Source organism: Pseudopipra pipra, chromosome 1, assembly GCF_036250125.1.
Source record: "Pseudopipra pipra isolate bDixPip1 chromosome 1, bDixPip1.hap1, whole genome shotgun sequence".
Taxonomy (NCBI): domain Eukaryota; kingdom Metazoa; phylum Chordata; class Aves; order Passeriformes; family Pipridae; genus Pseudopipra; species Pseudopipra pipra.
Window position 1 is genome coordinate 154,349,660 of NC_087549.1, and position 13,079 is coordinate 154,362,738.

A 13,079-nucleotide genomic window follows, 5' to 3' on the forward strand; every position below is an offset into this window, starting at 1 on the left:
TTTTTAACATAAATGCCCCCTCAGGAATTCTTGGTGAGGTCCTTTCCTTGAGCACCCAAATCACACTGAGGGAAGGAATTCCAGCTCTGAGGGAAGGAATTGAGCATCCCCCAACAATTCCTGTTGGAAAACACCTGCTGTTATCCCTGGAGGAGAGAGGAAGAGCAGGAGCTCTTTGTTCACCACAAATTCCTCTTCTCCAGCTTTGGAAGTTCTCCTGACCCACTCAGATCACAAACAACGAGGGAGAGGGAGCAAAATCCTCCTCTGTTTGGTGAAAAATAAGTGTTTTCACCACAAGGAATAAAAGATCCCAATCCTCAGGAGAGGGAATTGCTCAGGAAAACACTAATTACAAACACAAAGCCCTCAAATATCTTTAATTAATGGATAAAAGGTGATAGCACAAGGATGTCTGTCTTCAATGCTTGTTTTTCCCTCTTTGCTCTCTGAATTCTTTGTAAATGTGATGATCCATCATCCTGCTCCTTCCCAAACATTCCATGTCTTGCTCAGGTGTCATTTCCTTGATGCTTCCAGGGGTTCCAAACCCAAAAGGTTCTGTATGGACTTTATTGAGCCCCGTGTGAATCCCAAACTTCCACACTTTTCCTGGGAAGGAATTCCCCCTTCAATCCCATTTTCCTTCACTTCCACATCTATCACAGTTTATACCTGGAAATTATGAATTATAATTGTTAATTATGATGATTAAAGACCCTCAGGGAAGAGGGTATTTTTACCACAGGTTGGATTAAGCTTTAAAATATTCCCATGGAAATTTAGGAAGGATTCTTTTGTTAAGGCAATGAGTTTGTGATGAGGAAAACGTGTGTTTTTAAGGAGACACGGGGAGGGAAATTTATCTCAAATTTGGCAAATTTATCTCAACTTTACCTGTCTCAGCTCTTTTGCCTCTTCCTGGGAGACCTTCTCGTGCTGCTGCAGCTGAACCTGCTCATTGTCCATCCCTTCCCTGCTTCCTGCTGGAGATCCAGGCTGCACCACCCCTCCCAGGAGTCCTGTGGCTGCAAGAGAAATTCCCAGGGTCAGACTGACAATTCCCAGTTGGATATTGGGAAAAATTCTTCCCTGTGTGGGTGGGGAGGGACTGGAATGGATTTCCCAGAGAAGCTGTGGCTGCCCCTGGATCCCTGGAAGTGTCCAAGGCCAGGTTGGAGCAACCTGGGCTGGTGGAAGGTGTCCCTGCCCATGGCAGGGGGTGGGATGAGATGATCCTTAAGGTCCCTTCCAACCCAAACCATCCTGGGATTCTATGGAATATCAAGACAAAGCCCAGCTACTCTTCCTGAGGAGAACCATCCTCTGATGTTCATGGATGGGTTGGAGAACTGGTTGCTCAAGTCTCATGTCCCTTGAGTGGGAATTCAAGGAGATGGTGCTCAGTGCAGACCACATTTAGCATTCCAGAGGGACCACTCCACTCTCCAGAAGCTGTGGAGATTTTGGGACACTCAGTCATTCCTGGGGCTTCTGCTGTTAAAGGAGAAACCCCTCAAAAACTTCCACACTGAAACAACCCTGCAGGAATTCCAGGGAGCTTTAATATCCCACCTGGGGCTGGGACAGCTGAGCTCCTCACCTGGGAATAACAAATTATCCCTAAAATAAACAAAGGAGGGAGGGAACTAAACCTTGTTCCTGCTGCTCTTTCAGGGGTTTGCTCCATTTGGCACTGGAACAGAAAGGCCAACTGTCCCCAAGGGCTGTGGGTGGAGACACGAGGAGGTGTCACCACTGGGAGATTCTTCAAAGTGAAAGTAGGGATAGATGGGATATTGGGAAAGAATTCCTGGCTGGGAAGGTGAGGAGGAACTGCAATGGATTTCCTAGAGAAGCTGTGGCTGCTCCATCCTTGGAAGTGTCCAAGGCCAAGGTGTTCCTGCCCATGGCAGGGGGTGGGATGAGATGATCCTGAAGGTCCCTTCCAACCCAAACCATTCTGGGAATTTTATCCAAAGTTTTCCCACCTGGACATCAGGAAGCAAACCATTGTCCCACAGGCACCTGGGAGCACCAAGGCCAAGGCCAGCAGGTTGGAATCCATGAGGACACAAAGCCTGGCAGATCCCAGAGCTCTGTGCCAGCTCCAAGTGCTGCCACAGCCCAGCTCTGCATCCCATTCCTTTTCCCTGGAAAAACCAGAAGCACCAAACCCTAAATCCCTCCCAGGGAATTCCTGCAAACTCCCAATCCCTGGAATTACTCCGTTATCAGTCCCTGGACTCAGACACTGTCCAGGCTCCTTCACTGGATTGTGCTCCTTGTTTTCCAGAGGGGAAAAAACCAGGCACTGAAAAATGGGAAATCGGTGTCCTGGTGTCCTTCCCAGGAAAAGTGGGGAGGGAATGACAGAATTCCCTATGGAAACAAACAGCCAGAGGAGATTCTTTGTGTTTCTTATCAGCTGAGTGTCACCACATGCTAATTAATTAATTAAAATCAATTCATCCATCCATCCATCTCCATTAATCCGAGGACAAAAAGAGCAGGATAAGGAAGGAGAGCTGGAATTTCCCAGCGATTTTTTTTAGGGATAAAAAGTGCAGAAATACTTAAAAAGCAATTTGGTTTCATTGGTGTCACTTCCAAAAAGCCACCAAAGCTTGGAACAAAGTGCTGGAAACTCCAAAGAATGAGCAAATTCGGGGAGAAACGGGAAAAATTCAGCAGCTTCTAAAGGGATAAAAAAAACCTGTGATGCCAAAATTCAGCTACAGGACCCAGACAGCCCTAAATTGTGCTCAGAGGCACTTTAGGATTTTAATCCCCTTTTTTTTTTAATCCTGGGAAGGTGTTGTCAGCCATTCCTGAGGGTGGAATTGGCTCAAAAGTGAATAAAATCAAATAAAACAAATGCCCTGAGGGTTTAAACACTCCCGTTTGGCCAAAAAAAAGAGGGAGAAAAGAAGTGCAAAGCACCTCAAAATCCCTTCAGATAATTTGGGGGTGCAGAAAACCCTCCAGAAATTCCTCTTGCAGGTGGAATTACGCCAAAAATCTTAGGAAAAGGGATTTTTTTTTTGGTATTTATGTGGAATATGCACAACTTTAAACAGAGGCTCCAGGTGAGGTTGTGACATTTTGGGGTAAAAAGGGCAAAATCCTTAATTTTAAGATGGAAGGACCTCCCCTGCCAGGATATTTCTCCTAGAAATCCCTTAATTAATTAATTAATTAATTATCCGAAAAAATACAGCTTTTTCTGTGCACAGGGGCACAAAACAAGGATTTTTTTTTTCCCCCTTCAGTTTTTAGGGAAAAGAAGAAAAAAATGAGGATATCCATGGAAAAAATCCCAGAGGTTCAACTACAGCCCGTGGGTGCCACCTTGTGACAGCAGAAAAAACAGGGATAAATTCCTGGGAAGGGACAACCAAGGGCTTTGGTGGAGCTGGAAAAGTCGGGATTGCCAAAAAATCCGGTTTTCTTTAAGCCCATTTCCAAAGGAAACAGGGAAAAAGCAGCAGGGAAGGAGCAAATCCTTCTTTCCCTCACTCAGAGCAGTGGGAAAAACCTGGAGAGGGCTGGAAAAAAACCAGGATTTTATATAACCAGCCTTCAGGCCCTCAGGAATTGGACTCCAACTTGCTGGAATAACTCAAAGCAGGTTGTTTTTCCTCTAAGTTGCTGTTGGATTTGAAGTGCCAGATGCCCCAAAACTTCCTTCCTTCAAAATTAATAAAGTTTTTCCAAGTTTTTTCCCTTTCAAAATACCCTCCCCTGCTGAATTCCAGGATGTTTGGTGCAAGGAAAGATGTCAATTTATTATTTTATCCTGTTTTCTGCTTGGTTTTTAATGAGCTGGGAATAAATCCAGGCCTCGAGTTGCTCTTTTGTCACTAAAAAATTAGGGGGAAAAAAAAAAAGAGGATTTACATAAATAAATTAAATAAATTCCTAAGTGACATATATTAAATAAATCCAGGGTTGAATTACAAAAAAAAACTAAAGGAAAAACACTCCTTGGAATTTTAGGAGAATGAAGAGGAGTAAGGAATGTCAAGCTGATTGTTGGGAAAGGGTTTCAGTCTCCATTGTTTCCTTGAAATCTTAAAAATCAACAAATCTGAGGCTTAAAATCTCCCAAATTTAAACACCTGGACTCCTCAAATGCCAAAATTTAGGGGTTTTTAGGAAAAAAATTTTTAGGAAGATCAATATGATGTTTCTCTCATGATTTACTGAATTCCTGGAATGGATATTTGGGTTAAACTTCCTGTGTTTAACTGAAGGACAAGTTTAATGTCATTATAATTCCTCTATTCCAGCCAGGAATGACAATGGAAAAACAGCAATGATGGAGGGTTTGAAGTCACCTGGAGGATATTCCTTGGATTTTATCATCACCACTGTTGGCACAGGGAAGGGAGGATTTGCCTTGGGAATATTTTGAGGTTGGGAAACACTTGGAAACCTCTGGAGTCAGAGCTGCTGCTTCCAGAGGGATTCCCTGTCCCACACACCTGCCTGCCAGAGGGAGGTCACCAAATCCACCTGAGGCCAAATCCTTGGATTTTATCATCACCACTCTTAGGACAGGGAGGGGAGGATTTGCCTTGGGAATATTTTGGGTTTGGGAAACCCTTGGAAACCTCTGGAGCAAGAGCTGCTGCTTCCAGAGGGATTCCTATCCCACATCTGTGCCTGCAAGATGCAGCTCCCCAAATCCACCTGAGGCCAAATCCTTGGATTTTATCATCACCACTCTTAGGACAGGGAGGACAGGATTTGCCTTGGGAATATTTTGGGTTTGGAAAACCCTTGGAAACCTCTGGAGCCAGAGCTGCTGCTTCCAGAAGGATTCCCTGTCCCACTTACCCCCCTGCCAGATGGAAGTCCTCAAATCCACCTGAGGAGACTTCCTGGCCACAATTCCTTGGATTCTATCAAGGAGAAATGTCCCATTGGGATAGGGAGGAGAGGATTTGCCTTGGGAATTTTTTACACTATTTTGGGTTTGGAAAACACTTGGAAACCTTTGGAGCCAGAGCTGCTGCTTCCAGAGGGATTCCCTGTCCCACACACCTGCCTGCCAGATGCAAGTCCCCAAATCCACTTCCTGGCCCCAATTCCTTGGATTTTATCATCACCACCATTGGGACAGGAAGAAAGGGATTTGCCTTGGGAATATTTTGGGTTTGGAAAACCCTTGGAAACCTTTGGAGCAGAGCTGCTGCTTCCAGAGGGATTCCCTGTCCCACTTACCCGCCTGCCAGATGCAGCTCCCCAAATCCACTTCCTGGCCCCAATTCCTTGGATTTTATCATCACCACTGTTGGGACAGGGAGGACAGGATTTGCCTTGGGAATATTTTGGGTTTGGAAAACCCTTGGAAACCTCTGGAGTCAGAGCTGCTGCTTCCAGAAGGATTCCCTGTCCCACTTACCCACCTGCCAGATGGATGTCCCCAAATCCACCTGAGGAGACTCCCTGGCCACAATTCCTTGGATTCTATCAAGGAGAAATGTCCCATTGGGATAGGGAACAGAGGATTTGCCTTGAGAAATTTTTTACACTATTTTGGGTTTGGAAAACACTTGGAACCCTTTGGAGCCAGAGCTGCTGCTTCCAGAGGGATTCCCTGTCCCACACACCTGCCTGCCAGATGCAAGTCCCCAAATTCACTTCCTGGTCACAATTCCTTGGATTTTACCATCACCACTGTTGGGACAGGGAGGAGAGGATTTGCCTTGGGAATTTTTTACACTATTTTGGGTTTGGAAAACACTTGGAAACCTTTGGGGTCAAAACTGCTGCTTCCAGAGGGATTCCCTGTCCCACTTACCTGCCTGCCAGAGGGAGGTCCCCAAATCCACCTGAGGCCAAATCCTTGGATTTTATCATCACTACTGTTAGGACAGGGAGGGCAGGATTTGCCTTGGGAATATTTTGAGGTTGGAAAACACTTGGAAACCTCTGGAGCAGAGCTGCTGCTTCCAGAAGGATTCCCTGTCCCACTTACCCACCTGCCAGATGGAAGTCCCCAAATCCACCTGAGGAGACTCCCTGGCCACAATTCCTTGGATTCTATCAAGGAAAAATGTCCCATTGGGATAGGGAGCAGAGGATTTGCCTTGGAAATTTTTTACACTATTTTGGGTTTGGAAAACACTTGGAAACCTTTGGGGTCAAAACTGCTGCTTCCAGAGGGATTCCCTGTCCCACCTATCTGCCTCCCAGATGCAGGTCCCCAAATCCACCTGAGGCCAAATCCTTGGATTTTATCATCACCACCGTTGGCACAGGGAGGGAAGGATCTGCCTTGGAAGTATTTTGGGTTTGGAAGATCCTTGGAAACCTCTGGACCCAGAGCTGCTGCTTCCAGAGGGATTCCCTATCCCACATCTGTGCCTGCCAGATGCAGCTCCCCAAATCCACCTGAGGCCAAATCCTTGGATTTTATCATCACCACTGTTGGGACAGGGAGGACAGGATTTGCCTTGGGAATTTTTTACACTATTCTGGGTTTGGAAAACACTTGGAAACCTTTGGAGTCAAAGCTGCTGAATTCCAGAGGGATTCCCTGTCCCACTTACCTGCCTGCAATACCTGTCTCCTCTCCACCTGAGGAGACTCCCTGGTCCCAATTCCTTGGATTTTATCATCACCACCATTGGCACAGGGAGGGAAGGATCTGCCTTGGAAGTATTTTGGGTTTGGAAGATCCTTGGAAACCTCTGGAGCAGGAGCTGCTGCTTCCAGAGGGATTCCCTGTCCCATCCGTGCCTGCCAGATGCAGCTCCCCAAATCCACCTGAGGCCAAATCCTTGGATTTTATCATCACCACTGTTGGGACAGGGAGGACAGGATTTGCCTTGGGAAATTTTTTACACTATTTTGGGTTTGGAAAACACTTGGAAACCTTTGGAGTCAAAGCTGCTGCTTCCAGAGGGATTCCCTGTCCCACTTACCTGCCTGCCAGAGGGAGGTCCCCAAATCCACCTGAGGCCAAATCCTTGGATTTTATCATCACTACTGTTAGGACAGGGAGGGCAGGATTTGCCTTGGGAATATTTTGAGGTTGGAAAACACTTGGAAACCTCTGGAGCAGAGCTGCTGCTTCCAGAAGGATTCCCTGTCCCACTTACCCGCCTGCCAGATGGATGTCCTCAAATCCACCTGATGAGACTTCCTGGCCACAATTCCTTGGATTCTATCAAGGAGAAATGTCCAATTGGGATAGGGAGGAGAGGATTTGCCTTGGGAAATTTTTTACACTATTTTGGGTTTGGAAAACACTTGGAAACCTTTGGAGCCAGAGCTGCTGCTTCCAGAGGGATTCCCTGTCCCACTTACCTACCTGCCAGATGCAAGTCCCCAAATCCACTTCCTGGCCCCAATTCCTTGGATTTTATCATCACCACTGTTGGGACAGGGAGGACAGGATTTGCCTTGGGAACTTTTTACACTATTTTGGGTTTGGAAAACACTTGGAAACCTTTGGAGTCAAATCTGCTGAATTCCAGAGGGATTCCCTGTCCCACTTACCCGCCTGCCAGATGGACGTCCCCAGATCCACCTGAGGAGACTTCCTGGCTCCCACAAATCCCAAGGCATCCTCCAGGAACTGCATCTTCTTGCTGAACTGCATCTCCAGGAGGGGAATGAGCTCTGGCATCTTGGCTGACAGGAGCCTGTAGGACGTGTCGGGCTTCCCAATAAACCTCTGGCGGACGCTGATCTCGTAGGGCGTGTGCACCCGGATATCATCCACATCCCGGGATTCAAACCTGTGGATCACCTGGGAATTGCAGTCACTGATCTCCAGGCCAGAAGCAAAGAGGGTGAGTTTTCCTGGCTTGGCACTGGAGTCTGTTCTGTGGGTGATAATGACTGGAATTCTCAGGATGATTCCTTCCTGGTTCTTGGGCTCGGAAGCTGCGGCCGCTTCCTTGGGCTTGGATTCCAGAGGTGTTTTCCAGAGTTTGCTGCTGAAGGGCCACCAGGAAGGAGATTCCAGCTCTGTCAACAACCTGGCAGGGAGAAGGGAAAGTTAGAACAGGGAAAACCGGTGGGAAGGTCCTGTTATCCCACCAGCTCAAAGCAAATCCTTAATTCCTTAATCCAGAATCCAGCCTGTTGTTATTTCACTCCTCAAACCTATTCCCAAATTCCCAGGATCCATCCATTTCCAAACCCAGCTTCTCCTCATGTGCTAAAAAAATGGGAAGCATTGCTGGAATCTCACTGCTGGGCTGGAATCTCACTGCTGGGATGCAAGAAACTGAACTTCCAACTGGATTTTTCCAGGCTGTTCCTCAGCTCACGCTGCCTTTTCCTCAATTTTCCACTCCTCTTCCCACTGCTTTTTCCTGCTCCTTTATCCCTCAATCTCACAGTCTGATACCACCTTTTGCTTTGCCCCCACACCCCAATTCCCAGTTAAAATTCCCACTAAGATTGAGGCTCAAAAGTCCAGCAGAAACTTCCCACCAGTGTCCAGAGTCCACCTCCCCCTCAGTGCTGGAGCAGCTCCCAAGGGAGACGTTCCCTTTTCCCAGGGTCCTTTCCCAAAGAAAGGATCAAGAAAGAATCCCTGATTTTTGAGTCTAAGCCTCACCAGGATTCTTTTCACCCCCAAAAAAACTGGGAATGAGAGGAAAAATGGTGGATTTGGTTTACTTTTTGTGAGGTTTTCTTTTCCAGGAAAGAATCCCCGTGTTTCCACAGAAAAATTCCTAAATCCTGCAATTTTTCCCTCCTGTTTAATTTGGCCAAGTGGGAGCTGAAGGAGGAAGCTCCAACTGGAACACGCTTTGGTGGCCAACAAAGTTTTCCAAAGGGATCCACTGGAAGGAATTCCTCTCCTAGGAAAAGCCATGTTGGGAATCGACCACTGAATTCATGGAGAGCAGAGGCAGAATTCCAGGAATCTCCTCCCAGATGATCTAAACTATATATAGATATATATAATATATAAAATATATTATATATTATATATTATAATATATATTAAAAAGATATTTATATAAAATATATAAAATATAAACATATATAATATATTATATAATATATATAATATATAATACATATATATCATATATATCATATATATTATAGGGTTTTAATGGGAATATATTAAAAATATATTTTAAAAAATATTAAATAGGGATATATTAAAAATATATTTATATGTATTAAATGTAAATATATATTATATATATTTATTATATATATTACGTATATCAGATATATTATAGGTTTTTAATACGAATATATCACAAAGATACTTAAAATCATATTTAATAGGTATATATTAAAAAGATATTTATATGTATTAAATATAAATATGTATTACATATTTATTTATAATATATACATTACGTATATCATATATATAATAGGTTTTTAATAGGAATATACTAAAAAGATATTTAAAATATATATAATAGGAATATATTAAAAAGATATTTATATATTATATATACTATATATATTATATATATTTATATATACTATATATATTATAGGTTTTTAATAGGTGTATATATTAAAAATATATTTTAAAATCTATTTAATAAGAATACATTAAAACAGGATTTGGATTCCTGCTTATTTTGGAGGCACGGCACACTCAGTTCTGCTCATCTGGAAGCAGCTGGAAACCTCCAGGGACACACAAACATGGAATTAATAATCCAAAAAGAACAAGGCCACCCACAGAGGCAAGATCAGATCCATCCCAGCTTTGAACACAGGGAAGGGGAAAAAGGGCTCTGGTTCTTTTTAGGAGAGACACCCCCCCCAAAGTGGAAGGAGGAGTTTGTTCCCAAATTTCCTGCTCCATGGACAAAATCCTCCTGCCCGGTGCAACCAGAACAGGTTTGTGAATCAAATTAAAGCTGATTTTTCCCCCCCTTGAGCCTTGGCCAAACTTCAGCTCACATTTCATGGAATAGAATCAGAGAATCAGCTGGGCTGGAAGGGACCTCCGAGATCATCCAGTCCAACCCTTGATCCAACCCCGCTGTGGTTCCCAGCCCATGGCACTGATGCCACATCCAGTCTGTCCTTAAACACCTCCAGGGATGGAGAATCCCCCCCTTCCCTGGGCAGCCCATTCCAATGGCTGAGCACCCTCTCTGCAAAGAAATTCTTTCTAATGTCCAACCTAACCCTCCCCTGGCACAGCTGCAGACCCAGCCCTCTTGTCTTGCTGATGGTTGCCTGGGAAAAGAGACCAACCCCCCCCTGGCTCCCCCCTCCTGTCAGGGAGTTGCAGAGAGTGAGGAGGTCTCCCCTGAGCCTCCTCTTCTCCAGGCTGAGCCCCCCCAGCTCCCTCAGCCTCTCCTCCCAGCACTTGTGCTCCAGTCCCTTCCCCAGCCTTGTTGCTCTTCCCTGGACCTGCTCCAGCCCCTCCATGTCCTTCCTGAGCTGAGGGCCCAGAACTGGACCCAGCACTCCAGGGGTGGCCTCCCCAGCGCTGAGTCCAGGGGCAGAATCCCTTCCCTGGCCCTGTTGGCCACCCTGTTCCTGAGCCAGGCCAGGATCCATTGGCCCTCTTGTCCCCCTGGGCACACTCTGGCTCCTGTTCAGCTCCCTGTCCATCCCCACTCCCAGCTCCCTTCCTGCCTGGCTGCTCTCCAGCCCCTCTGGCCCAGCCTGGAGCTGCCGGGGGTTGTTGTGGCCCAAGGGCAGGACCCGGCCCTTGGCCTGGTGGAACCTCATCCCCTTGGAATCAGCCCCTGGATCCAGCCTGGCCAGGTCCCTCTGCAGAGCCCTCCTGCCCTCCAGCTGATGGACACTCCCCCCAGCTTGGTGTCATCTGCACATTTGCTCCCTGCTTTCCCTTATTTTCCCATTTTTAAGTCCCTGCCTCCAACTTTTCAGTTTCAGGAGGACAAACAACCCCTGGCAGCTCCTCCTAACCCCAAAGCAAAGCTCCCTTCCAAAAACAATGAGCCGGCATTGCTTTTCCTGCTCTTTGTTTGTTGCCCCAGACCTTTCCAAGCCCTCGCCGAAGCTCCGAGTCTTTTGGCTTTCCATGAAAGGCCCGGGAGAACATCCCCAAAATCATCGGGAAAGCAGCACTTCCCTTTCCAGCCGATCCATCTCAAACCAGCTGCTGCTTCCAAGAACAACCGGTTTGAACTTTTATTGTGTTTTGTTTCTTCCTGCAGGTGTCGGAGCTGCTCCAGAGGCACTCCCAAGCCAGAGATCCCTTAAATATTCCCCCGCTGCTCTCGACCTTTCTGTCCGTTTTGGACCAGAATTTCACACGGAACACATCAAAGAATTCCCCTTGGAATGTTCAGCAGCCAACAGGAAAGCCAGAATGTTCTGATTAACACCAAGTATTTACCATTCCCTCGAGTTCTGGGGCAGCTCCAGTTAAACAACATCTCCCACGGGCTCCAAATCTCTTCCTTCAACTTGTCTAAAAGGCAGCAAATGCCAGGATTTCGATTTAGGAATATTCCAGGCCATCCAATAAAAGTGGGAATGTCGTATTAATGAACACCTGAATGCCAGTGGGGACATTAATTCCCTTATTTCCCCTAATTAGTTACCCATTCCCTAATAATTTATAGGGTGTTGATATTCTGGAGATCTCCATTATTTCTGTCACTTGGAGTGGGAATTCATACGGGTTGGGAAAGTTTTTTGAAGGAAAGAGGAGATTTATATATAAAATCCTATGGATCTGCCTTGGGAATTCCAGGCCCAAGGAACACCCTCCTGTGGATCTGCCCCACGAATTCCTGGCCCAAGGAACATCCTCCTGTGGATCTGCCCCAGGAATTCCTGGTCTGAGGAACAACCTCCTGTGGATCTGCTCCAGGAATTCCTGGTCTGAGGAACACCCTCCTGTGGATCTGCCCCACGAATTTCTGGTGTGGATCTGCCCCACAAATTCCAGGCCCAAGGAACACCCTCCTGTGGATCTGCCCCAGGAATTCCTGGTCTGAAGAACACCCTCCTGTGGATCTGCCCTGGGAATTCCTGGTGTGGATCTGCCCCAGGAATTCCTGGTCTGAGGAACACCCTCCTGTGGATCTGCCCCACGAATTCCTGGTGTGGATTTGCCCCAGGAATTCCAGGCCCAAGGGACACCCTCCTGTGGATCTGTCCCGGGAATTCCTGGTCTGAGGAACACCCTCCTGTGGATCTGCTCCAGGAATTCCTGGTCTGAGGAACACCCTCCTGTGGATCTGCCCCGGGAATTCCTGGTCTGAGGAACAACCTCCTGTGGATCTGCCCCGGGAATTCCTGGTCTGAGGAACACCCTCTCGCGGATCCATCCCGGAATTCCCAGCCCATGGGACGCTCCCACCCCGTTACCTGTCGGCCACATCCATGTCCCCCTCGATCTTGTTGAGCCCTTTCATGATGTTGTCAAACTGCTCCCCCTGGTAGTGCAGCACCTTGGCCGTGTCCTCCAGGCGTTTCTGGGACCCCGCCAACATTCCCGTCAGTTCCTTGCCCTTCCCGGGCCGTGCGGCCGCTCCTTCCGCTCCCGCCCCTCGGCTCTCCAGCAGCTGCTCCCTCCAGAAGTGCTCCAGGATGTTGAACACCACATTCCTGTTGGGCTGCAGGGAGCTGAACCAGTGCTTGGTGTTCTTCTCCAGGATGGTGAGGGAGCTGAAGATGAGGTTGGAAGATTCCTTCTTGATCTCGCTGATCCCGGAAAGGTGGAAGTCGACCAAGAGCTCCCCGGTTTTGTCAGCTGTGAATTTGATCCCGACGGGAGTCAGGGAGAGTTTCCCAGAGATCCATTGCTTCCCAGTGTCCAGGTAGTAGGAGCAAGGCCAGCTGTGGATACGGATGTCCTCGTTCATCAGCTCGTCGGGCTGAGCCTCCTCTCCAAGGGCAACGCTCTCAAAGCCGGGAGAAACTAAAGGAATAAAAAAAAGAGTAGGAATCTTTAGGAACGTTAATCCCACCTACAGTTTGCTTCCAGTACCCTCACATTCCAGGTGGAGATCAGAGATAGGTTTGGGAACAGCTGTGGATGGATGTGGATGAGTTTTGAGTCCCCTGAATGCTCCAGGGCTTTACCGGGAGCTCGGCTCCAAAAGGTGCCCGAGGGAAAATTTTCCAGGCAAAAAACTCTT

The 13,079-nt window shown here is 47.0% G+C and overlaps 1 protein-coding gene across 10 annotated transcripts in view; it reads right to left on the reverse strand.

Annotated features, from left to right (window-relative positions):
• Positions 1 to 13,079, reverse strand: part of SNAP47 (synaptosome associated protein 47) — a 280,665-nt gene that overhangs the window by 6,035 nt on the left and 261,551 nt on the right. For 9 of the 10 annotated variants that reach the window (XM_064639905.1, XM_064639945.1, XM_064639910.1 and 6 more), the window contains exons 2-4: positions 12,307 to 12,859; positions 7,513 to 7,997; positions 898 to 1,028 (exon numbers count right to left, since the gene is read on the reverse strand). In XM_064639905.1, coding sequence (XP_064495975.1) covers positions 898 to 1,028; positions 7,513 to 7,997; positions 12,307 to 12,859 — 1,169 coding nt within the window. Of the gene's footprint in view, positions 1 to 363; positions 676 to 897; positions 1,029 to 7,512; positions 7,998 to 12,306; positions 12,860 to 13,079 lie in introns of those variants that run through there. The other variant, XM_064639915.1, reaches the window with a different exon arrangement.